We start from the raw sequence: 23,382 nt of genomic DNA on the forward strand, positions 1-23,382 counted from the left end.
TTCCCAACCACCACCCCCTCTTCCCCCCACCTGCTCCATTTGACACACACACTATCCCCATTTGTGAGTACCAGATCCAGCGTCGCTTCCTCCCTCGTGGGTTCCGTCACCATTTGTCTGAGCAGAGCACTTTTAAAAGCATCCACAATCTCTCTATTTCTTTCCGATTCCGCAGATGGAACCTTCCAATCTACATCCGGCAGATTGAAATCTCCCAACAAAAGCACCTCTCTCTTCTTCCCCAACTTTTGAATATCTGCGATCAGATCTTTATCTAGTTCCTCCAATTGTGTCGGGGGTCTGTAGACAACACCCACGTGGACAGAGGATCTATCCTCTCTTTTTAAGGTGATCCATATCGTTTCTTCCTTTCCCCAGTTCACTTGAAAACCGCTCTCTCTTCAATATTGGTTCAATTACTTTGAAACTCTCTAAGATCGCCAATTATTTCAGTTCCAATAAGCTAAAACTTAATATTGCAAAAACTGTTTCTGTATTTTTCCCCTGGTTAGTCCATTTGGTCTTCCTTGTTCTCCATCGCTCTGTGGTTTGTCTATTCCTTTGAAGGATTCTGTTAAAATGCTTAGGGATGTAGACGATAATCGTCTTTCCTTCTTTCAACACATTTCTACAGTGATGTAGTGTATCTAGATTTTCAGAAAGCTTTTGATAACATTCCTCATGAGAGACTCCTGAGAAGGCAGGAGGCAAGGTTCCAATGTGGATTAGGATTGGACAGAAAACAGAGGGTAGGGTTAAATGGTAATTTCTCTCAATGGAGGAGGGTGTGGAGTGCCACAGGGATCTTAAACTTAAACTTCCTCCCTCCCAATCCCGTCCGATCTTAACCAATTTATCTAGGAATCTCCAGGCCATTGACCCTACTACCCTATCCTCCAATGTCTCAAACCTCTTCTCCACCACTGCACCATCCAAATCTATCAATATTGCAGTCTCTTCCTACAATACTGTTCTGTCCTCTGCCTTAGACACTCTTGCACCTCTCATACCCAGTCTTATAAGACGTACCAAACCCCAGCCCTGGCTGACCCCTAAAATCCGCTACCTACGTTCTTGTACCCGTTCCGCCGAACGCCTCTGGCTGAAATCTCATGCCCTTGCTGACTTCACACACTTCAAGTTCATGTTGACCTCCTTCCAATCTGCTCTCTTGCTTGCCAAATAGGACTACTATATCCAGCTAATTCTCTCAGCTCAAACCCTCGACTTCTCTTTGCCACACTAAACGCTCTCCTCAAGGTGCCTCCACCCCCAACTCCCCCTCACTATCTCCCCAGACCCTAGCTGAGTTCTTCCACGACAAGGTTCAGAAGATAAACCTCAAATTCTCTACCAAACCACCCCATCTCCCTCCCCTCGTCCGTTCCCCTATTTCCTTAACTCCTCCGTCCTTTTCCTCCTTTCCTGAAGTCACTAATGAAGAAACATCACATCTTCTCTCCTCCTCAAAATGAACTACCTGTTCCTCTGATCCCATTCCTACCCACCTTCTCAACACCATCTCTCCTACTCTCACCCCTTTTATCTGTCATATCCTCAATCTCTCTCTTTCCACTGCGACCGTTCCTGATGCCTTCAAACATGCTGTGGTCACACCGCTCCTGAAGAAGACTTCACTTGACCCTACCTGTCCTTTCAACTATCGACCCATCTCCCTCCTCCCCTTCCTTTCCAAGTTACTTGAATGCGCCATTCACCGCTGCTGTCTTGACTTTCTCTCATCTCAAGCTGTTCTTGACCCACTCCAATCTGGCTTTCGCCCTCTTCATTCAACTGAAACTGCACTTACAAAAGTTTCCAACAACCTGTTCCTGGCCAAATCCAGAGGTCTCTATTCTATCCTCATCCTTTTCGATCTTTCCGCCGCTGTTGACACTGTTGATCACAGCCTACTCCTTGATACGCTAGCTTCATTTGGATTCCAGGGCTCTGTTCTTTCCTGGTTCTCCTCCTACCTCTCGCTTCGCACCTATAGTGTACACTCTGGTGGATCCTCTTCCACTTCTATCCCTCTACCAATCGGTGTACCTCAGGGTTCTGTTCTCGGTCCGCTCCTGTTCTCCATCTACACTTCTTCCCTTGGCTCTCTGATATCATCCCATGGCTTTCAATACCATCTCTATGCTGATGACTCTCAAACCTACCTCTCTATCCCCGAAATCTCAACCAGCATCCAGACCAATCTTTCAGCCTGCCTATCTGATATTGCTGCCTGGATGTCTCAGCGTCATCTGAAACTTAATATGGCCAAAACCGAGCTTCTCATCTTTCCCCCTAAACCTACCTCTCCTCTCCCCCCTTTCTCTATTTCTGTGGATGGCACTCTCATTCTCCCTGTCTCATCTGCTCGTAACCTTGGGGTCATCTTTGACACTTCTCTCTCCTTCTCTACTCACATTCAGCAGATTGCCAAAACCTGTCATTTCTTTCTCTATAACATCAGCAAAATCCGTCCCTTCATCTCTGAGCACTCTACCAGAACCCTTATCCACACTCTTATCACCTCTCGCCTTGATTACTGTAACCTGCTTCTCACTGGCCTCCCTCTTAGCCATCTCTCTCCTCTTCAATCAGTCCAAAACTCTGCTGCGCGACTCATTTTCCGCCAAAGTCGCTATGCTCACATTAGCCCTATCCTTAAGTCACTTCACTAGCTCCCTATCCGTTTCCGCATTCAACTCAAACATCTCTTATTGACCTATAAGTGCATTCACTCTGCCGCTCCCCAGTACCTCTCCACTCTTGTCTCTCCCCCTTGGGTACTCTGTTCTGTTGATAAATCTCTCTTATCTGTCCCCTTCTCCTCTACTGCTAAGTCCAGACTCCATTCCTTTTATCATGCTGCACCTCACGCCTGGAATAGACTTCCCAAGCCTGTACGTCTAGCCCCCTCTTTGGCCATTTTCAAGTCCAAACTTAAAGCCCACCTCTTTATCACTGCTTTTGACTCCTAACCACTGCTCACTTGCCCTATCCTTTCATCCTCACCTCTTTATTCCCTTACCCTTAATTGTTCTGTCTGTCTGCCTGTCTTTTCTAGATTGTCAGCTCTTTGAGCAGGGACTGTCTTTTTGTGCATGGTGTACAGCGCTGCGTACGCCTTGTAGTGCTATAGAAATGATAAGTAGTAGTAGGGATCTGTATTGGGACCGGTGCTAATTATTTATAAATGATTTGGAAATTGGAACGATGAGTGAGGTGATTAAATCTGCAGATGATACAAAACTATTCAACTTTGTTAAAACATGAGTGGACTGTGAAATATTGCAAGAAGACCTTAGGAAATTGGAAGACTGGGCATCGAAATGGCAGATGAAATTTAATGTGATTAAATGCAAGGTGATGCACATTGGAAAGAATAATCAAAACCATAGTTACCTGATGCTAGGGTCCACCATGGGGGAGGGGGGTCAGCACTCAAGAAAAAGATTTGGGTGTTGTAGATAATACGCTGAAATCTTCTACTCGGTGTGCAGCAGCGGCAGCAAAAAAAGCAAACAGGATGCTAGGAATTATTAGGAAAGGGATGGTGAATAAGACCGAAAATACTATAATGCCTTTGTATCACTCCATGGTGCAACCACACCTTGAGTATTGCATTCAGTTCTGGTCGCCATATCTCAAAAAAGATATAGCAGAATTTGAAAAGGTTCAAAAGAAGAGTGACCAAAATGATAATGAGGATGGAACTCCTCTCGTACAAGGAAAGGCTAAAGAGGTTAGGGCTCTTCAGTTTGGAAAAGAGACGGATGAGGGGGAGATATGATTGAGGTCTACAAAATCTTGAGTGGTGTAGAAGAAGTAGAAGAAAATCTATTTTTTTTACTTGTTTCAAAAGTAAAAAGACTAGGGGACACTTGAGAAAGTTACATGGAAATACTTTTAAAACAAATAGGAGGAAATATTTTTTTCACTCAACAAATAGTTAAGCTCTGGAACTCTTTGCCAGAGGATGTAGTAATAGTGGTTAGCATTTCTGGATTTAAAAAACGGTTTGGACAAATTCCCGGAGGAAAAGTTCAGACAGACATGGGTAAGCAACTGCTTACCCTGGGATTGGTAGCACAGAATGTTGCTGCTAATTGGGTTTCTGCCAGGTACTTGTGATGTGGCTTGGCCACTGTTTGGAAAACAGGATACTGGGCTAGATGGAGCATTGGTCTGACCCAGTATGGCTACTCTTATGTTGTGCAAAAGTCATTTTTGTGTTTTTTTAATTGGAGGCAGATCAGAGCTGCCTATTCACTCTTTGATTTAGTCACTTCGCTAGTTAGTACATGCCTTAGTAATCTCCCATCTTGATTATTGCAATTCCATTTTTCATGGTCTCCCACTTTATCAGCTATGTCATTTACAACTAGTTCAAAACACAGTATTTAAGCATATACATGGAGCTGGAAAATACGATAGTGTTACCCCTCATCTGAAGTCTGAACACTGGTTCCCCATCCAATTCTGTATCATATTTATGGTACTAGCTTTAACACATCAAATACTTCATTCTGGAATACCTGTTCAGATCACTTCTTCCTTAAGTGCCAATCCACTCTCTGCGTTCTTCTAACCAACATCTCCTCGTCATTCCTTCTCATCTGCAGATTCATTAACACCATGCTAGATCAACTTTTTTTTTCTGTGGTTGCCCCTACTCAATGAAACTTCATACCCTTGGATCTCTGTATTAGAGCTCTCTTTTATGAATTTTTGGGCAGCCTTGAAAACGTACCTTTTCAGAAAAGCTTTCAGTATTACATAACTTGGATCTGAAGACCTCGCTGTGCAATCCAGTCGTTGATTCTTGGCAGGCACTGGAATTGTCTTTGTTATTTTGTCTGTCTATTTTAATCCCCATTCCCTTTCCACCTTTTGTTTTCATTAGGTTTAATTATTTCCTACCCCTTGTCCCCCTTATTATAAAATGTGTAACTTAAGTTTCCTAATGTATCGTCCCATTACTCTTCTTTTTTTTTTTTGGTTTAGTTTCTTGAATTATCCACGGTAAACTGCTTAACTTTAGAGATCTGTGGTATACTAAATAAAGTTGAACCTTATCAAAATTACAGATAGTGGATCAGGATTTTGCCTTTTTCATCTTTTATTTGTGAATCTGTCTTGTCTCAGGTGCTGTACATTACTCATTTTAAAGTAGCACACCATTATTTTATTTATTAATGTTTCTGTAATTTTGTCACCGATTCAAAGTAGTTTAAGGAGTCTGTAGTTGATTTCTTCCTCCTTTACCATTTCTGTGTAGCGAGACTATTGGTTTCCTGTACTCCTAGGAAATAGATAAACAGAACTGTAAAGGCTGCACTCAGCCCATTTTTGGGCTCTTTCAGTATCCCAGTTATACTGAATCAAGTCCCCCGGCCTTATTCACTGACTTGCTTAAGTACTTCAAGTACCTCCTCATCTGTAAAGGATTTGTAATAAGGTAAAATTATGTATCATACCTGATAATTTTCTTTCCATTAATCATAGCTGATCAATCCATAGACTGGTGGGTTGTGTCCATCTACCAGCAGGTGGAGATAGAGAGCAAAGCTTTTGGCTTCCTATATGTGGTCATGTGCTGCCGGAAACTCCTCAGTATGTCGATATCAAAGCTCCATCCGCAGGACTCAGCACTTAGAGAATTACACCCACAAAGGGACACTCTGCCCAGCTCACCACCGCCGAAACGGGGGAGGGGAATTAACCCAGCTCATCCCCACACAAGTGGGGGAGGGGAATCCGTCCAGCTCATCCCCGCGGAGCGGGGGAGGGACACCACCCCGCCGATGCGGGGGGATCTGGCTTATCCTGCAACCGCAACCGCGGGAGGAGCTGACTGACCCTAACACCGCCGAAGCGGGAGGGGTACAAAGCTGCCCTACAGCCGCACGAAGCGGGAGGGAGCGCCAGCAGAATTTATGTCTCAATCCAGCCCCGTAAAACGGAGGGGAGAGGAATGCAGCAGCTCACTGTAACACAAACTCGTCTCAACTCTTGAAGAATCCAATTGAAAAAACTTGAAGACGAAGTCCTCCTGAACAGGAAGTGAAGACTAAACTTGAACCTGAAATACAACCAGAATATAAACAGTACAGATATCTGGGAGGGGCTATGGATTGATCAGCTATGATTAATGGAAAGAAAATTATCAGGTATGATACATAATTTTACCTTCCATATCATCATGCTGATCAATCCATAGACTGGTGGGATGTACCGAAGCAGTACTCACCCAGGGCGGGACATAGAAATCCCTGACCGCAACACTGAAGCTCCAAACCGGGCCTCCGCCCGAGCAGCCACAGTCAAGCGGTAATGCCTGGAGAAGGTATGGGCCGATGCCCAAGTTGCCGCCTTGCAAATCTCTTCCAAGGAGACGGACCCGGCCTCTGCCATCGAGGCCGCCTGAGCTCTAGTGGAGTGAGCCTTCAGCTGGATAGGCGGCACCTTCCCCGCGGCCACATAAGCCGCTGCAATGGCTTCCTTGACCCATCTTGCCACTGTAGGCTTAGCAGCCTGCAGACCCTTACGAGGACCTGCAAACAGGACAAACAGATGATCCGATTTCCGGAAATCATTGGTCACTTCCAAGTATCTGATGACGACTCGTCTCACATCCAGATATTTGAGAGCAGAGTATTCCTCTGGGTAGTCCTCCCTACGAAAGGAAGGGAGACAGAGCTGCTGATTCACATGGAAGCGAGAAACAATCGGGCAGGAAGGAAGGCACTGTGCGAATAGTCACTCCTGCCTCAGTGAACTGCAGAAAAGGCTCTCGACATGAGAGTGCCTGGAGCTCGGAAATTCTTCTGGCTGAAGTGATAGCCACCAAAAAGACTGCTTTCAACGTCAGGTCTTTCAGAGATGCCCTCGACAAGGGTTCAAAAGGCGGCTTCTGCAAGGCTCTTAGCACCAGGTTGAGATTCCACGCAGGCACCACTGAGCGCAGAGGAGGGCGCAGGTGATTAACTCCCTTGAGAAAACGTACATCATCTGGCTGCGAAGCCAGGGAAGCACCCTTCAGGCGGCCCCTGAAGCAAGCCAGAGCCGCTACCTGTACTTTAAGGGAACTGAGCGACAGGCCTTTCTCCAGACCTTCTTGCAGGAACGCCAGCACTGAAGAAATTGGAGCAGTGAAGGGAGAAAGTGAGCCTGCTTCACACCACGCTGCAAAGGTACACCAAACCCTGGCGTAAGCAGTAGAAGTAGAGCGCTTTCTCGCTCTCAGCATAGTGGCGATGACCTTGAGACATATTTTCAAAGCACTTAGCCTCCCAAAGTTCCATAGAAACCTATGGAACTTAGCCTCCCAAAGTGCTTTGAAAATATGCCTCCTTGTCTGAGAAGCCCTTCTTCCTCAGACGCTGCCGCTCAACAGCCAGGCCGTAAGACCAAAGGGGGAGGGATCCTCCATCACCACGGGACCCTGATGCAACAGGCCCTGCTCCACTGGCAGCCGCAGAGGGTCGTCCACTGACAGCCTGATCAAGTCCGCATACCAGGGACGTCTGGGCCAGTCCGGACCCACCAGGATTATCCGGCCCGGATGCTTTGCCACCCGGTCTAGTACCCTGCCCAACATGGGCCAGGGCGGGAACACATAGAGAAGCTCTTGTGTCGGCCACTGTTGGAGAAGAGCATCTACTCCCAGAGATCGAGGGTCCCGTCCTCTGCTGAAAAAGCGCGGCACTTGGCAATTGGCCGATGACGCCATCAGATCTAGGCTCGGCTGGCCCCAGCGCTTCGTGATGTCCAAGAACGCCTGAGCTGATAACTGCCACTCTCCGGGATCCAAGGTATGGCGACTGAGAAAGTCCGCCTTGACATTCATGACTCCGGCAATGTGGGCCGCTGACAGCTGTTCCAGGTTCGCTTCCGCCCACTGGCATAGATTCATGGCTTCCTTGGCTAGAGGGGCGCTCTTGGTACCTCCCTGGCGGTTGACATAGGCCACAGCCGTGGCATTGTCCGATAGGACCCGTACTGGCTTCAACGCCAGTACCGGGAGGAACTCCACAAGCGCCAACCGAATGGCTCTGAGTTCCAGGAGGTTGATAGACCACTTTGCCTCTGCAGGAGACCAGAGCCCCTGCGCTGTCCTTCCCATGCAGTGGGCTCCCCAGCCCGTCAAAGAGGCATCCGTCGTGACGACAATCCACTCCGGGGTCACAAGAGGCATCCCTGCAGACAACTTGTCTGTCTTCAGCCACCAGCTCAGCGCCTTGCGCACTGCTGGGTCCAAGGGAAGGCGCACAGCATAATCCTCCGACACCGGAGTCCAGCGCTGCAGCAGAGAGGATTGTAGTGGTCTCATATGAGCCCTGGCCCAGGGCACTACTTCCATCGTGGCCGTCATAGAGCCCAACAGCTGCACATAGTCCCAAGCCCGAAGCGGAGAGGCTACTAGGAACTGGTCCACCTGAGCCTGAAGTTTGACAATCCGATTGTCCGGCAGGAACACTCTGCCCACTTGGGTGTCGAATCGAACTCCCAGATACTCCAGGGACTGAGTCGGGCGCAGCTGGCTTTTCTCCCAGTTGATGATCCACCCCAGGGAGCTCAAAAGAGCAATCACCCGGTCCACAGCCTTGCCGCACTCTGCATAAGAGGGGGCTCGGATCAACCAGTCGTCCAGATAAGGATGGACTTGTACTCCTTCCTTTCGCAGGAAGGCCGCGATGACCACCATTACTTTGGAGAAGGTCCGCGGAGCAGTAGCCAACCCGAACGGGAGGGCTCTGAACTGGAAGTGTCGGCCCAGGACTGCAAAACGCAGAAAGCGTTGATGAGGAGGCCAGATGGGAATATGCAAGTACGCTTCCTTGATGTCCAAGGATGCCAGGAACTCCCCTGCCTTCACTGCCGCTATCACAGAGCGGAGAGTCTCCATGCGAAAGTGCCGAACTTTCAAGGCCCGATTGACCCCTTTGAGGTCGAGGATAGGCCGTACAGAACCTCCTTTCTTTGGTACCACAAAGTAAATGGAGTAACGTCCCTTGCCAAGCTGATTTTCTGGCACCGGAACGACCGCACCCAGGCGGATCAGATTGTCCAAGGTCTGCTGCACTGCCACAGCTTTGACCGGAGACTTGCAGGGAGAGAGTACAAACCCGTCTCTTAAGGGTCGGCAGAACTCTAGCTTGTAGCCGTCTCTGATGACTTCCAGCACCCAAGCGTCTGAAGTTACCCTGGTCCACTCGCCCAGAAACGAGGACAGGCGTCCTCCAATCTGCACTGGGCCATGGACAGGACCCCGTCATTGGGTACGAGACCCTGGGGGAGGACCGGAGGGCGCACCTCCGGGACGGCGGTCTCTGTGAAAGGAATGCTGCTTGGGGGAGAAGTTCCTCTTGAAGGAAGAGGGGGCAGAGGAGCCCGACTTGCCCGGGCGGTACCGACAGGCTTCCTGAAACCGTCCTCTGGAGTTACCGGGGCAAGCACTGGCCCGAGCCCTGACCTCTGGTAACCTCTTGCCCTTAGACGTGCCGAGATCGGTCACAATTTTGTCCAGCTCGACCCCAAAGAGCAGCTTGCCTTTAAAAGGCAACTTAGCCAGGCGGGACTTAGAGGCGTGGTCAGCAGACCAATGTTTCAGCCAAAGCCAGCGCCGCGCAGAGATTGTCTGAGCCATACCTTTAGCTGAGGCTCTCAAGACATCATACAGTAAGTCTGCCAAATAAGCCAAGCCCGATTCCAGGGCCGGCCAATCAGCCCTCAAGGAAGGATCCGAGGGGGAAGCCCGCTGCACAATCGTCAGGCACGCCCTGGCCACATAGGAGCCGCAAACTGAGGCCTGCAAACTTAAGGCAGCCGCCTCGAAGGACGACCTTAAGGCCGCCTCCAATCTTCTGTCTTGGGCGTCCTTTAGGGCCGTGCCACCTTCCACCGGCAACGCCGTTTTCTTAGTCACCGCAGTGATTAAAGAATCCACGGTAGGCCAAAGAAAGGCCTCACGTTCACTTTCAGGCAAAGGATAGAGGCGGGACATAGCCCTAGCCACCTTGAGGCTCGCTTCCGGGACATCCCATTGAGCCGAAATTAAGGTGTGCATGGCATCATGCACGTGGAAGGTTCTAGGCGGGCGCTTCGTCCCCAGCATAATGGCGGAGCCAACAGGGGCTGAGGGAGAGACGTCCTCTGGAGAGGAAATCTTCAAAATGCTCATGGCCTGCACTAACAGGTTGGGCAAATCCTCTGAGCGAAAGATCCGCGCTACGGAGGGGTCATCCGCTCCATCCGAGCGGGAATCCGTCTCCTCCAAGGAATCCCCAAAGGACCGTTGGGAGAACTCAGATACGCTGCCCTCATCTACATCAGAGGAAACAGAGTCCTCTAAGCCCTGGGAATCCACCCGAGGGCGTTTACTTCCGGGGGCCTCAACCCCTTTGTCGGACAAGGGAGAAGGGGCAGCGTTTTGCATAAGGAAGGCCTGATGCAGCAGCAAAATAAACTCGGGGGAGAAACCCCCCAGACTGTGTATTTCAGCAGCCTGGGCCACAGCCCCAGATGCACCCTCAACCGGCGCTCGCAAGAGCGGAAGAGAAACATGCTGCGCATCCAAGATGGCGTCCGGCACGACACTCCGCGAAGGAGCCGCGCGGGAAGAACGGCGCTTAACTTTAGCCGCTTTTTTGCCGTCGCCCAAATCAAGGGCGGCCATGGCATGAACGTCTCCCAGCTCAAGGGCAGCCCAAGAAGAAGCCGTCCGAGCAGAGTGGCCGGCCAAGATGGCGGAGGCGAGCAGCGGGGGATGGGCGTTTATGGCGGGAAAAACCGCCGCACCGGAGGAAGACCCGGGACACTGACCGGCCTCCAAACTGACACCCAACAAGGGCGAATCAGACTTTAAAACCCCCGCATCCCCGCTAGAAGCGCACACGCGGTCCGGGGAGCGATTCTTCGCGCCCTCGCCCTCCGACGCCATAGGCCACGTGGAGATCGATCGGGGAACCCCCTGCCCGCTATAAAAAGGTAAAAATTACCTGCTTCTTGCTCCGAGCTGTAACGACCTGGTGTCCCAGTGAGTAGCTTCAATAAACGTTTAAATAAACGTCGAAATAAACGCCCTTAAGGACGTCCAAAATTTTTTTTTTTTTTTTTTTAACGGAGCCAGCGGGAGGGGGGAGAAAAGGAGGGACCTGGCGCCACCAGGTTTGCACTTGCTCAAGAAGAGCCCTCAACCCCAGGTACTCAACAAAACCTAAAAATTAGGCTTGGAGACCTAGCCAGAGCTGCTGCTGTGTGTGACCACCACCTGCTGAGATAGAGAACATACTGAGGAGTTTCCGGCAGCACATGACCACATATAGGGAGGCAAAAGCTTTGCTCTCTATCTCCACCTGCTGGTAGATGGACACAACCCACCAGTCTATGGATTGATCAGCATGATGATATGGAATTACATACTTATACCATTTCCTACCTTAGACATATTGCTCTGTAAATACTGAGCAAAGGAATTCCAGATTTTTGCCTTCTGCTGGGCCTCTCTTTTGCTTATCGTATTTTATCCCTTTAGCTTACCTATTCCTCCTTTGGGTTTTTTATTTCTGGGCTCACTTTTTTTTAACTTAATAACTTTCTCCTCAGTTTGGATTTTTACTTGGCTTGCCTCCTGTTTTTTCTCATTTTGACTTTTTTGGTTGGTATATTTTGAGTGATAATCTTACTATTTCTGCTGTAATCTTAGGGAACATATTCGTTTCTTTCTTCTTTTTCACGTATGAACTTGCCTTCCATTGATGTGTGTTTACTGTCATATCTCTTGGGCTCTCTACCTGCCACAATACCCAGGCTCCTCTTTCTCTTGGCTTGCAGTAGTTCCCAGGCTTCCTCTTCGTCTTAAAGTTCTTCACACCCATCAGTGATCTCAGGCTTCTCTTTCTCCCATCTGTCATGGCTCTATGGCTTGTGGAATCTGCTTCATTTCTCTCCAGGACAGATCAAAATGATTTCTCACAGGCACTACAATCCTCAGTGGGAAAGTCTGCACTGCTCCTTTAAAAGCGGCTTATTTTTGAACATAAAACCTGAACAGCGTTACCTAGTGTTTAAAGAAAAGCATATGTACACTAAAAGTAAAACTTTTATTCTTAATCATTTTCCTGTTTTCCCCAGGTAGAAAATAAATATTTAATAAGCATCAATATTGCTCCCATAAAAGGCCTATTATTTAGATCAAGTTATGCATTCACCAAAGAGTGGTGAGCACATAACTTGCTTATGTAGATATTTTCAAATACAGATATTGGACTGTTTAAGCCATTAAACAGCCAGATGTTATCTGTATAAAAAGAAGCAGAATTAAAGGGGGGGGGGGGGGGGAGTTGAAAGTGGTGCTAACCAGCAATATTCATGTCCCGCTCAATACTGACGGGATTGCCAGTTATGTGGCATTTAACCAGCCAGATGCTGATCCTGGCCAGTTAAATGCCTTTGAATATTGGTGGGGGGGGGGGGGGGGGGGGGGGGGGAGACTATGTTACTATTTGACAGCTACTACAGGGAAATAAAAGGCATGAATAAATGTGGATGAATGACACTGTGGTCTGTCAGTGGTTGGAATGAAATGCCTATAGTGGCTTCCACTTCACCATGCTCATGTGTCCTTTTCACAATATGATAATTTTTTCTGAAAATCTCATATCTGCTTTGACAACAGTTGCTATTCAGAAGTTTGCTCTATTTACCCTTCAAGGACCAACAATACTTTGGTAAATGGAAATTAAGAACACGAACAAAAAAAGTCAATGGCCCACTTTACAGTCCTGGTTTTGACATTCCCTTCCTGATGCATTCTGGCACCTGAAGTTCTTATATAAAAGAATTCAGGAACGATCAAACTCTCCCTCCTGAAACTGAATCAACTGGACATTCTCTATAGCCTTCAGCTGATCATCTTTCTAAACCACACTTGCTGAGAGAATTAAGTCATAATCACAGGCAAATGGTGATTTCTGGTGAAGGGGAGAAAATGAAGAAAAAAATAAGCATTTAGTGTTTGTTTCCAATAGGCAAAGAATACGCACCACTCCATTAATTGCTGTCTCAATTGAAGCCTTCGGCATATTTTTTGATCGACACTGTTCTATCAGGTTTGCCAGATTAGCATTTAAATCTGGGTTCGCACCTCCTTCTGCAATAAAGAGAGAATTATATATAAACTTACTATTCCTTCACCACACTGATGACTTTCTGATGTACTCCACCAGATGCTGTTCAATTACTTGCTTTGTTAGTCCAGTGAACTATGATGAACTCACCGATTCAGGGCTTATTTACTAAGCTGTGCTAAAACAAAAGTTATTTCTGCTGGTGTTAGTAAACCAGTACCAAGTTTAATGCATGCTATATTTGCACCTATTTATTTATTTGGATTTTGCTCACACCTTTTTCAGTAGTAGCTCAAGGTGAGTTACATTCAGGTACACTGGATATTTCTCTGTCCCAGGAAGGCTCACAATCTAAGTTTGTACCTGAGGCAATGGAGGATTAAGTGACTTGCCCAAGATCACAAGGAGCAGCAGCGGGATTTGAACCGGCCACCTCTGGATTGCAAGACCAGTGCTCTAACCACTAGGCCACTCCTCCACTCCATCTAGAATGCACATTGCTGCAAAAATGTGCACGTTCTTCACCTGGGGCCACAATGTTTAAGAGATGTAGCTCAGTGAAGCTCCCCCCCCCCCAGCTCAAGTCATTTTCCCTATAAAGGGCCCCTTGCAAATCTCTGCACAAGCAGCCCCCACCTTAATTTATTTAAAAAAAAAAAAAAAATACTCGCTAGCACATCTTCCTCCTTCGGTTCCCCAATTCTATGTAACTTTGTATGTGCTTTGAAAATAAGACTTCAGAGTTCCTCAGGTGGTTGACGTTTTAGGGCTTATTGTAGTCAGGGGCGAGGGAGGGGAGGAAGAGAGTGGGTTGGGATAACGAGGGTACAAGAAAATAAGCAAGGTTTATTTTCTTTTTAAACCCTGGCCAACAAACAAGTTGGTGATAGACCAACTAACAATACACCTGTGACTAGCTTTCAAGAGTTCAGCAGGTCAGTGAAGTAAACAGAACAGACCATTCCACATTTTACACTGCTTGCACATGTCATTAAAGCTCAGTAGGACAGGGGTGGGTTTGACAGAAGTGATGACACAGTTAAAGTTTGCAGCTGCAAGGGCTTATATCTGAGAATGGCCGAGAAAACCAATGTCCTTATTAAGGACATTGTGTGTTTCAGTGTTTCATCATCCTGATTTCACATTTTTCACTCGTGTGCTCCTAAGGCTCCCATCCCGATTGTAAGGATGTTAAGAGAGTGGTCTTCCTTTAACTTTTTCACCTGGGCTGCCATTCTGTTTCTTTGTAATATTTTATTTATGCCTAAGACTGATTTTTGCCCTTAATTTCTGGCTTGTTTCACCAATATAGCATCCTTCGCAATGATTTTTTTTCCCACTGGATCACGTACACTAGATTCATACAAAAGCAAGACTATGAAATTTGAAATTCTGAATGTCTTTCCCATGTGGATAGCTGTAGGGAGCTGTAGTGTCTTGCATCAGATACCTTTTTGGGATTTTGTACCATTTCCTTCTATTAGGGGTTCTGTTTGGAGCTTACTCCTATTAGCTGTTGTGTTTCAGGTTTTGTGTTTGCTGGAAGGCTAGAATTCTAGCAGCAGGCAGTATGTCGTCTCATGTTACAAGTGGTTTTAAGTCTTATAATTTTCCTTACGATTTCTAGGCTTGGACTGTATGTTACTACAAGCATGTTCCATCGTCCTCCTTTCCTGATATCGATGTATATTTTCTCTAGGTGTTCTGAGAGAGGATGCAATTTTCTTTAAAATTTTGGGACAACCACAAAACCTGAAAAACACAAATCTTAGGAGTAACTTCCAAAACAGAATCCTAAATTGAAAAAAAAAAATGGCACAGAACTCTGCAAGACGGGGGGGGGGGGGGGGGGGGGGGGGGGGGGGTCACGTGATGGCAGCGCCGTGAGCAGATGCCTGGAAGCTCCGCTCCCTCGATAGAATATTCTCCCTCTAATGCATCCTCCCGGAGGAATTTGAGATGGCCAGCATGAGGAAACTGTAGTAACAGTGCTGGAGAATTGGTTTGTGTGGTTTTGAAGCGCTGGAAGTGGTGTTTTGCCAGCAAGGTCGACGCAGGTGGGAAAAGAACAGGCTGTGAGTGGTATGCACAAGATGGCGGCCCAGCAGCGCGACTCTCCTGTGGCCCATGTTCCTGAAGACACTATCAGCATTTTGGTGCGCCACATTGGATGAAAAACTGGCTAAGCTGAATGCTGCACTCAATGAATTGAAAGATTTGGTATCAGGGCATGCGTTGCGCATACAGCAGGAGGAGGATCGCATCTCTGCCCAAGAAGATCGGGTCTAAACACTGGAAGAATGCGTGAGAGTAATGGCGGAGTGACAGAAACAACTAGAGGAGAAAGTTGAAGATCAGGAAAATCGAGGGAGATGCAACAACATCCGAATCATTGGTTTGTCAGAATCCCTTAAAGAGGCGGACTTAAAAGAAATAGTGGAGAGATGGTTACCGAGGCGGTTGGCTTGCCAGAGGAAATGGGGCCTGTGCACGTTGAAAGGGCACACCGATTTGGAAGTAGAAGGGAAGAAGGAGCCAGGCCGATATCTGTTATCGCCCGATATCTGAATTACGCTGTAAAAGCCCAAATCCTGGAACTGTTTCAACGAGTGCGTTCGCTGGATTATAAGGGCTCCAAGGTGCTGCTATTTCAAGATTACTCCCTTAAGGTTTCTGAACAACGGAGAGTCCTCGTGCCTTTCTGCATGCAACTGTTCAACAAAGGAATTAAGTTTGCATTCCAGTACCCGGCTAAGGTGTGGCTGACTCACGATAATCGCACCATGGTCCTTGCATCTGCCGGGGAACTCCGTGCCTTCATTGAGAAGCTGCCACCCCCCTATCTCAGCGATGGAGTAGTAGAACTGCTATAAGGAGGGGTGATGGCGTCCACTGCTGTGAGTTTATTGGGGGATTAAAGCTTGTTACACTATGGTGGGATGGGTGATGTGTGGGTACCTACCCTAAATGTAGATGGAGTCCACTCTCCAATAAAACGCAAAAAGACACTGAATTATGCCAGACATTTGAAGGTTGGTATTTTGTTACTATAGGAGACTCATTTAACTTGTAAAGAGCACGAGAAACTGAGAAAAGACTGGGTGGGTGAGTTGGTATATGCCTCTTATAATGGTAGGCAAAGGGGAGTGGCAATCCTCATCAACAAGCAGCTGGATTATCTGTGTCATAAAGTTGTCACTGACCCAGAAGGTAAGTATGTAGTGTGGTTGGGGGTTATTCAAGGAAAGAAGATAGCTCTTTGCTCTATTTACACCCTGAATGTATATTTTCACAAATTCTTTTCCAATCTACTAGCACTACTGGCGCCACTCTCTGAATATGAGTTACTTTTGGGGGGTGACTTTAATATAACAGCAGACCCCTTGGTAGATTGTAGCCCCCCCAAGAAAAGGCCAAAGCAGTTTGAAGCACGTGGAGTGAATTTCCTCCAACAAGAGCTGAACCTGTTGGATATTTGGAGAGTATTGAACCCGGACGAGAGAGATTTCACTTTTTTCTCCCAGGTGCATAAGGTCTATGCCCGCCTAGACTATATACTTATATCCTCTTCCTATTTTCGTCAGTCAGGAAGTCTGCCTTGGAAGATGGAGTAGTTTCTGACCATGGTATGACGTGGGTGGATATAAGTTTCTCTCTCCAGAGCCAAAGCAGTGGTTGGAGAATGAACCCTTCCCTGTATTTAGATGTGGAGTTCAAGCAGTTTCTTATACGAGTGGGGATTATTTTTAAGAGATAACGATCCGTCTGAAGCAGATCCAGTCATTTATTGGGAGGTGGGGAAAGCCACCATCCGAGGGAAAATAATGGAGTATAGTGCCCACACGCAGAAGCTCCAGTATCAGGAGTTAATCAGTTTGGCACGTAGGCTAAAATCACTTAGAGCGCAGCTGGTGAGAGGAGGGTCTGGTGAGGCGTGCCAGGAATACTTGCGGATACTAGACTTAAGGTTGATATCCTTTTGACTAAACAAGACATACAGATGTACAAATATCAATTGCATAAGTGGGACAACAAGGCAGGCAAACTGTTGGATAGCTTAATTCGAAATACAGTCCCAAAGAGGGTAATCACCAAGAATCGTAATAGTAACATAGTAACATAGTAGATGACGGCAGAAAAAGACCTGCACGATCCATCCAGTCTGCCCAACAAGATAAACTCATATGTGCATACCTTACCTTGATTTGTACCTGTCTTTTCAGGGCACAGACCGTATAAGTCTGCCCAGCACTATTCCCCGCCTCCCAACCACCAGTCCCGCCTCCCACCACCGGCTCTGGCACACACCGTATAAGTCTGCCCACCACTATCCTCGCCTCTCAACCACCAACCCCTCTTCCCTCCACCGGCTCCGCCACCCAATTTCGGCTAAGCTCCTGAGGATCCATTCCTTCTGCACAGGATTCCTTTATGTATATCCCACGCATGTTTGAATTCCGTTACCGTTTTCATCTCCACCACCTCCCGCGGGAGGGCATTCCAAGCATCCACCACTCTCTCTGTGAAAAAATACTTCCTGACATCTTTTTTTGAGTCTGCCCCCCTTCAATCTCATTTCATGTCCTCTCGTTCTACCGCCTTCCCATCTCTGGAAAAGATTTGTTTGCGGATTAATACCTTTCAAATATTTGAACGTCTGTATCATACCACCCCTGTTCCTCCTTTCCTCCAGGGTATACATGTTCAGGTCAGCAAGTCTCTCCTCATACGTCTTGGAATGCAAATCCCATACCAATCTCGTAGCTTTTCTTTGCACTGCTTCAATTTTTTTTACATCCTTAGCAAGGTACGGCCTCCAAAACTGAACACAATACTCCAGGTGGGGCCTCACCAACGACTTGTACAGGGGCATCAACACTTCCTTTCTTCTGCTGGTCACACCTCTCTCTATACAGCCTAGCAACCTTCTCGCTACGGCCACCGCCTTGTCACACTGTTTCGTCGCCTTCAGATCCTCGACGAAACAGTGTGACAAGGCGGTGGGGGGATGGTCAGCAGTGAAAGGGACATTCACAGTGCCTTTGTAAACTTTTATACAGATTTGTACGATAAAGGCTGTAGTGATACGAGGAAAAGGGAAAGTTTTTTCAGTGGGCTGGATCTTCCTGCTCTGACCCCGGCTCAGTTGGAGGCCCTTAATAGCCCGATATCAGGTACAAAAATGATGCATGTATTGAAGCACCTTAAACTAGCAAAAGCACCGGGACCGGATGGGCTGGGCCCTGAATTTTATAAAATATTGGGTCACCATATTCTGGGTCCTTTCCAGGCATTGTGCCATGCTTTATTTCAACCGGAGCAAGATGTAGGGAGGTTGGCACATGCCACCATTGTGGTTCTTCCCAAACCGGGGAGAGATACGAGTTATTGGGGTCGTACCAACCTATCACCCTCTTAAATCAGGACCTCAAGCTATTTGTGAGTATACTGGCTGCCAGGTTGGTGAAGGTCTTGCCTATACTGGTGCATGCAGATCAAACTGGGTTTGTGCCTGGTAGGTACGCGTCCACCAACATACTGAGAGCGCTAAGTGCCTTGCAGGTGAGGGAGGGGTAGGCCAGGGGATGCGATTATTGCCAGTCTAGACGCTGAAAAGGCGTTTGATAAGATCTTGTGGGATAATCTATTTTGGGTTTTGCCCCAGTTTGGAAGCATGGGAAATTTTCTAACAGGAGTACGTGCGCTCTATTCTAAGCCTATGGCGCAGATTTTGGTTAATGGACAGCTTACCCCCTCTTTCACACTAGAGCGTGGGCCGAGACAGGGATGCCCGCTATCTCCTATGATGTTTGTACTGTCTCTGGAACCCCTGGCATGTAACATTCGGCAGTCTGAAGCCCTTCGAGGTATAAAGGTAGGAGACCAGGACTATAAGATTAATCTGTCTGCAGACAACATGTTAATATTTCTGGAACATGCTTCCCAGGACGTAGGTGTCATGGTGAAGCTTATTCAAGAATTTGGCTCCTTTTCGGGGTTACGGATTAATTTTGACAAGTCAGAAGCGACTTGCAGTAGTCTAACCTCCCCCTTGCATGGAATCGAGGCCCCCTGAAATATTTGGGTATGTTCCTTCACTTAGATGCTGGAATTAGGTACCAGAAGAATATTAGGGATCGGATAGCTAGTATTAGAGCTGTGTGTAATAGTTGGAGAGACCTTCCTTTGTCTCTGCTGGGTAGGATTGCCCTGGCAAAGATGGTGTTACTGCCTAAATTATTGTATCCTCTTCAGATGATGCCTCTGTGGGTTGCCAGGCAAGATGAGGAGACGTATAGGGGTATAGTGTCTTCTTTCATTTGGTCAAATCGTAGGGCGCGGATAAGCTACTCTAAGTTGACGAGCCCTAGAAAGAGGGGGTGAGTGAATCTCCCAGATTTGCGCTTATATAATGTAGCAGCTGCACTTCGTTGGGGCAGTTCAGCAAACTGAAGAGTAGCAAATCTCCTGAACCGGATGGTATTCATCCTAGAGTACTGATAGAAATGAAACATGAGCTTGCGGAGCTACTGTTAGTGATATGCAATTTATCCTTAAAATCGAGCATGGTACCGGAAGATTGGAGGGTGGCCAATGTAACGCCAATTTTCAAAAAAGGTTCCAGGGGAGATCCGGGAAATTATAGACCGGTGAGTCTGACGTCGGTGCCGGGGAAAATGGTAGAGGCTATTATTAAAAACAAAATTACAGAGCACATCTAAGGACATGGATTACTGAGACCAAGTCAGCACGGCTTTTGTGGGGGGAAATCTTGCCTGACCAATTTACTTCAATTCTTTGAAGGAGTAAACAAACATGTGGACAAAAGGGAGCCAGTTGATATTGTGTATCTGGATTTTCAAAAGGCATTTGACAAGGTACCTCAAGAAAGGCTACAGAGGAAATTGGAGGGTCAATAGGAGGAAATGTCCTATTGTGTATTAAAAACTGGTTGAAGGATAGGAAACAGAGAGTGGGATTAAATGGGCAGTATTCACAATGGAGAAGGGTAGCTAGTGGGGTTCCTCAGGGGTCTGTGCTAGGACTGCTGCTTTTTAATATATTTATAAATGATTTAGAGATGGGAGTAACTAGCGAGGTAATTAAATTTGCTGATGACACAAAGTTATTCAAAGTCATTAACTCGCGACAGGATTGTGAAAAATTACAGAAGGACCTTATGAGACTGGGAGACTGGGCGGCTAAATGGCAGATGACGTTTAATGTGAGCAAGTGCAAGGTGATGCATGTGAAAAAAAAAGAACCCAAATTATAGATACGTCATGCAAGGTTCCACGTTAGGAGTTACGGACCAAGAAAGGGATATGGGTGTCGTCGTCGATAATACACTGAAACCTTCTGCTCAGTGTGCTGCTGCAGCTAGGAAAGCGAATAGAATGTTGGGTATTATTAGGAAAGGTATGGAAAACAGGTGTGAGGATGTTATAATACCGTTGTATCGCTCCATGGTGCGACCGCACCTTGAGTATTGTGTTCAATTCTGGTCGCCGCATCTCAAGAAAGATATAGTAGAATTGGAAAAGGTGCAGAGAAGGGCGACTAAAATGATAACGTGGATGGGACGACTTCCCTATGAAGAAAGACTAAGGAGGCTAGGGCTTTTCAGCTTGGAGAAGACGGCTGAGGCATATAAAATGAATGGAGTGGAACAGGTGGATGTGAAGCGTCTGTTCACGCTTTCCAAAAATACTAGGACTAGGGGGCATGCAATAAAACTACAGTGTGGTAAATTTAAAACAAATCGGAGAAAAACTTTCTTCACCCAACGCATAATTAAACTCTGGAATTCGTTGTCGGAGAACGTGGTGAAGGCGGTTAGCTTGGCAGAGTTTAAAAAGGGGTTAGACGATTTCCTAAAGGACAAGTCCATAAACCACTACTAAACGAACTTGGGAAAAATCCACAATTCCAGATATAACATGTATAGAATGTACGTTTGGGAAGCTTGCCAGGTGCCCTTGGCCTGGATTGGCCGCTGTCGTGGACAGGATGCTGGGCTCGATGGATCCTTGGTCTTTTCCTAATGTGGCATTACTTATGTTGCATGAATTACATACTGGGGAATCACAATATGCTCCAGCGGGCCTATGGGAGCATGAAGCATCACCATATACGGTCTTTTAATGCGCTGCATGCTAAGGCTGGGGAGCCTACTATATCGCCATTACTGCAGCTGCTGCGTAGGGCGTGGGCCTGGTAGCGCTCAAAACAGGGAGGTGCAGTGGGAGCACTGCCCTTCTTGGAATTGGTGAAAAATCCAGATTTCACCGCAGGACAGGGTATTAGTGTCTGGGAGAAGAGGGTGCAGATATGTGGGGCAATTTTTGGAAAGGGGTACAGAGGCGATGCCATCTTTTGGGGAGTGTCAGAAGAAGTGGGAGTTACCTGCCAACTTTTTATTCTCATATCTCCTAGTATTGTCATCTCTATGGGGGCAGGGGGGCCGTTACCCAACTTTTACCCAGCTAGATGAAATGTTTATGCAGCTGCCCCCTGTAGCAAATAAACTCTCAGTGTGGTATAGGATGGGAAAGAAATTCCGGGAGTTTAGCCCCATTGAGCAATTAGCAAAAAAATGGAGTGAATGTTTTGGGGAAACTGTGAGTGGGAGAGACCTGACATCTTGTTTTCGTTTAGCATTTCAAGTCACCTCAGATGCGAAGTTGCAGGAGATGCAATTTAGGATACTGCATGATTCGTACATCTCAAAAAGCAGGGGGAGGACTATGGCACTTGGGACACAGACCTATGTGTTAAGTGTGTGGTGGGAAGGGGTACAACGGCTCATCACTTCTTAGAGTGTATTAAGTTGCAAACTTTCTGGGCTGAAGTTTTAGATGTCACTGAAAAGATAGTGGGCACTCAGTGCGAATGGTCCTATGCAACCCTGCTTCTGAGGTTGGGAGGGGCTCTGGATGCTCAAGGACTGTTACAGTACCAGCAAAGATTTGTACTAGTAGAACTGATGCTGGCATGAAAGGTAATTCTTCATCACTGGGTGGGGAGCAATTCCCCGTCCTTGGCTGAGTGGAGAGCCAGTATGATCCAGATGGCTAAGTGGGAGTTCCACCGCGCTGAGCATGGAATGGCACAATATAATAGTCAAAGTGTTTGACTATTATGTTGTGCCATTCTTCAATAAAGATATTAAAAAAAAAACTCTGCAAGACACCACAATATAAGCTGCTTTTGGCACACAGAACAAGATCCTAGTTAGTCCAATAAAACGGTATCACCCACAACTTGTTGTACATAAGTACATAAGTATTGCCATACTGGGACAGACCAAAGGTCCATCAAGCCCAGCATCCTGTTTCCAACAGTGGCCAATCCAGGTCACAAATATCTGGCAAGATGGTTAACATTATGCCTACATATCCAAGTGGACTAACAGCAACCACTTTAACTCCTATGCAATAAAGTGCATTAAAGGCACATAGTCAGACCTCGGATATTGGGGGAGCCCCCAAGACCAAAGTGGGGGGAGGGAACAACTCGTGAACAAACTACTAGACATCACCTTGGTCAACACAACCAATACAGACATCCCATCTGCAGACAACCTTGCTAAATACTTCAATGAAAAAATTGCAAACCTACGTAACATGCTACCTCAGGACAACAACGATATCGAAAATTTCATCACTGGCTTGGACCCAACCCCTGGTGAATACCCAGCGGACCGAACATGGTCAAACTTCGCTCTCCTCACCGCAAAAACAGTCACCCAGGCGATTAATAGGTTCTCCAACTCTCACTGTAAATTGGATACCTGCCCCAGCTACCTAATAAAATCCACCCCCCACCGCTTCATAGCAGACCTTACATCCCACTTAAACTACATGCTTCAACAAGGTCTCTTCCCTAAGGAAAATGGCAACATCCTACTCACCCCAATACCAAAAGATCCCAAGAAAAAAAATCAAACGAAATCACTAACTACCACCTAGTAGCATCAATCCCACTGGTGGTCAAACTGATGGAAAGCATGGTAACCAAACAACTTACTGATTATATAAACAAATTCACAATATTACATGAATCACAATCAGGATTTCGCCCCCTCCATAGCACTGAAACAGTACTAATTACCCTCCTAGCCAAATTCAAGCATGAAATAGCAACAGGCAAAAGCATACTTCTCCTCCAATTCGACATGTCCAGTGCGTTCAACACGGTAAACCATAAACTACTACTAAGACTCCTAGATTACTTCGGGATTGGCAGACACATA

General features: G+C 46.9%; 1 protein-coding gene across 1 annotated transcript in view; it reads right to left on the reverse strand.

Moving 5' to 3' along the window:
- LOC115463696 (translational activator of cytochrome c oxidase 1) overlaps nucleotides 1-23,382 on the reverse strand; it is a 77,714-nt gene that overhangs the window by 38,104 nt on the left and 16,228 nt on the right. Inside the window, exon 3 of the mRNA XM_030194416.1 lies at nucleotides 13,044-13,150. Coding sequence (XP_030050276.1) covers nucleotides 13,044-13,150 — 107 coding nt within the window. The remainder of the gene's footprint in view (nucleotides 1-13,043; nucleotides 13,151-23,382) is intronic.

Source organism: Microcaecilia unicolor, chromosome 2 (genome assembly GCF_901765095.1).
Source record: "Microcaecilia unicolor chromosome 2, aMicUni1.1, whole genome shotgun sequence".
NCBI classification, from domain to species: Eukaryota; Metazoa; Chordata; class Amphibia; order Gymnophiona; family Siphonopidae; genus Microcaecilia; species Microcaecilia unicolor.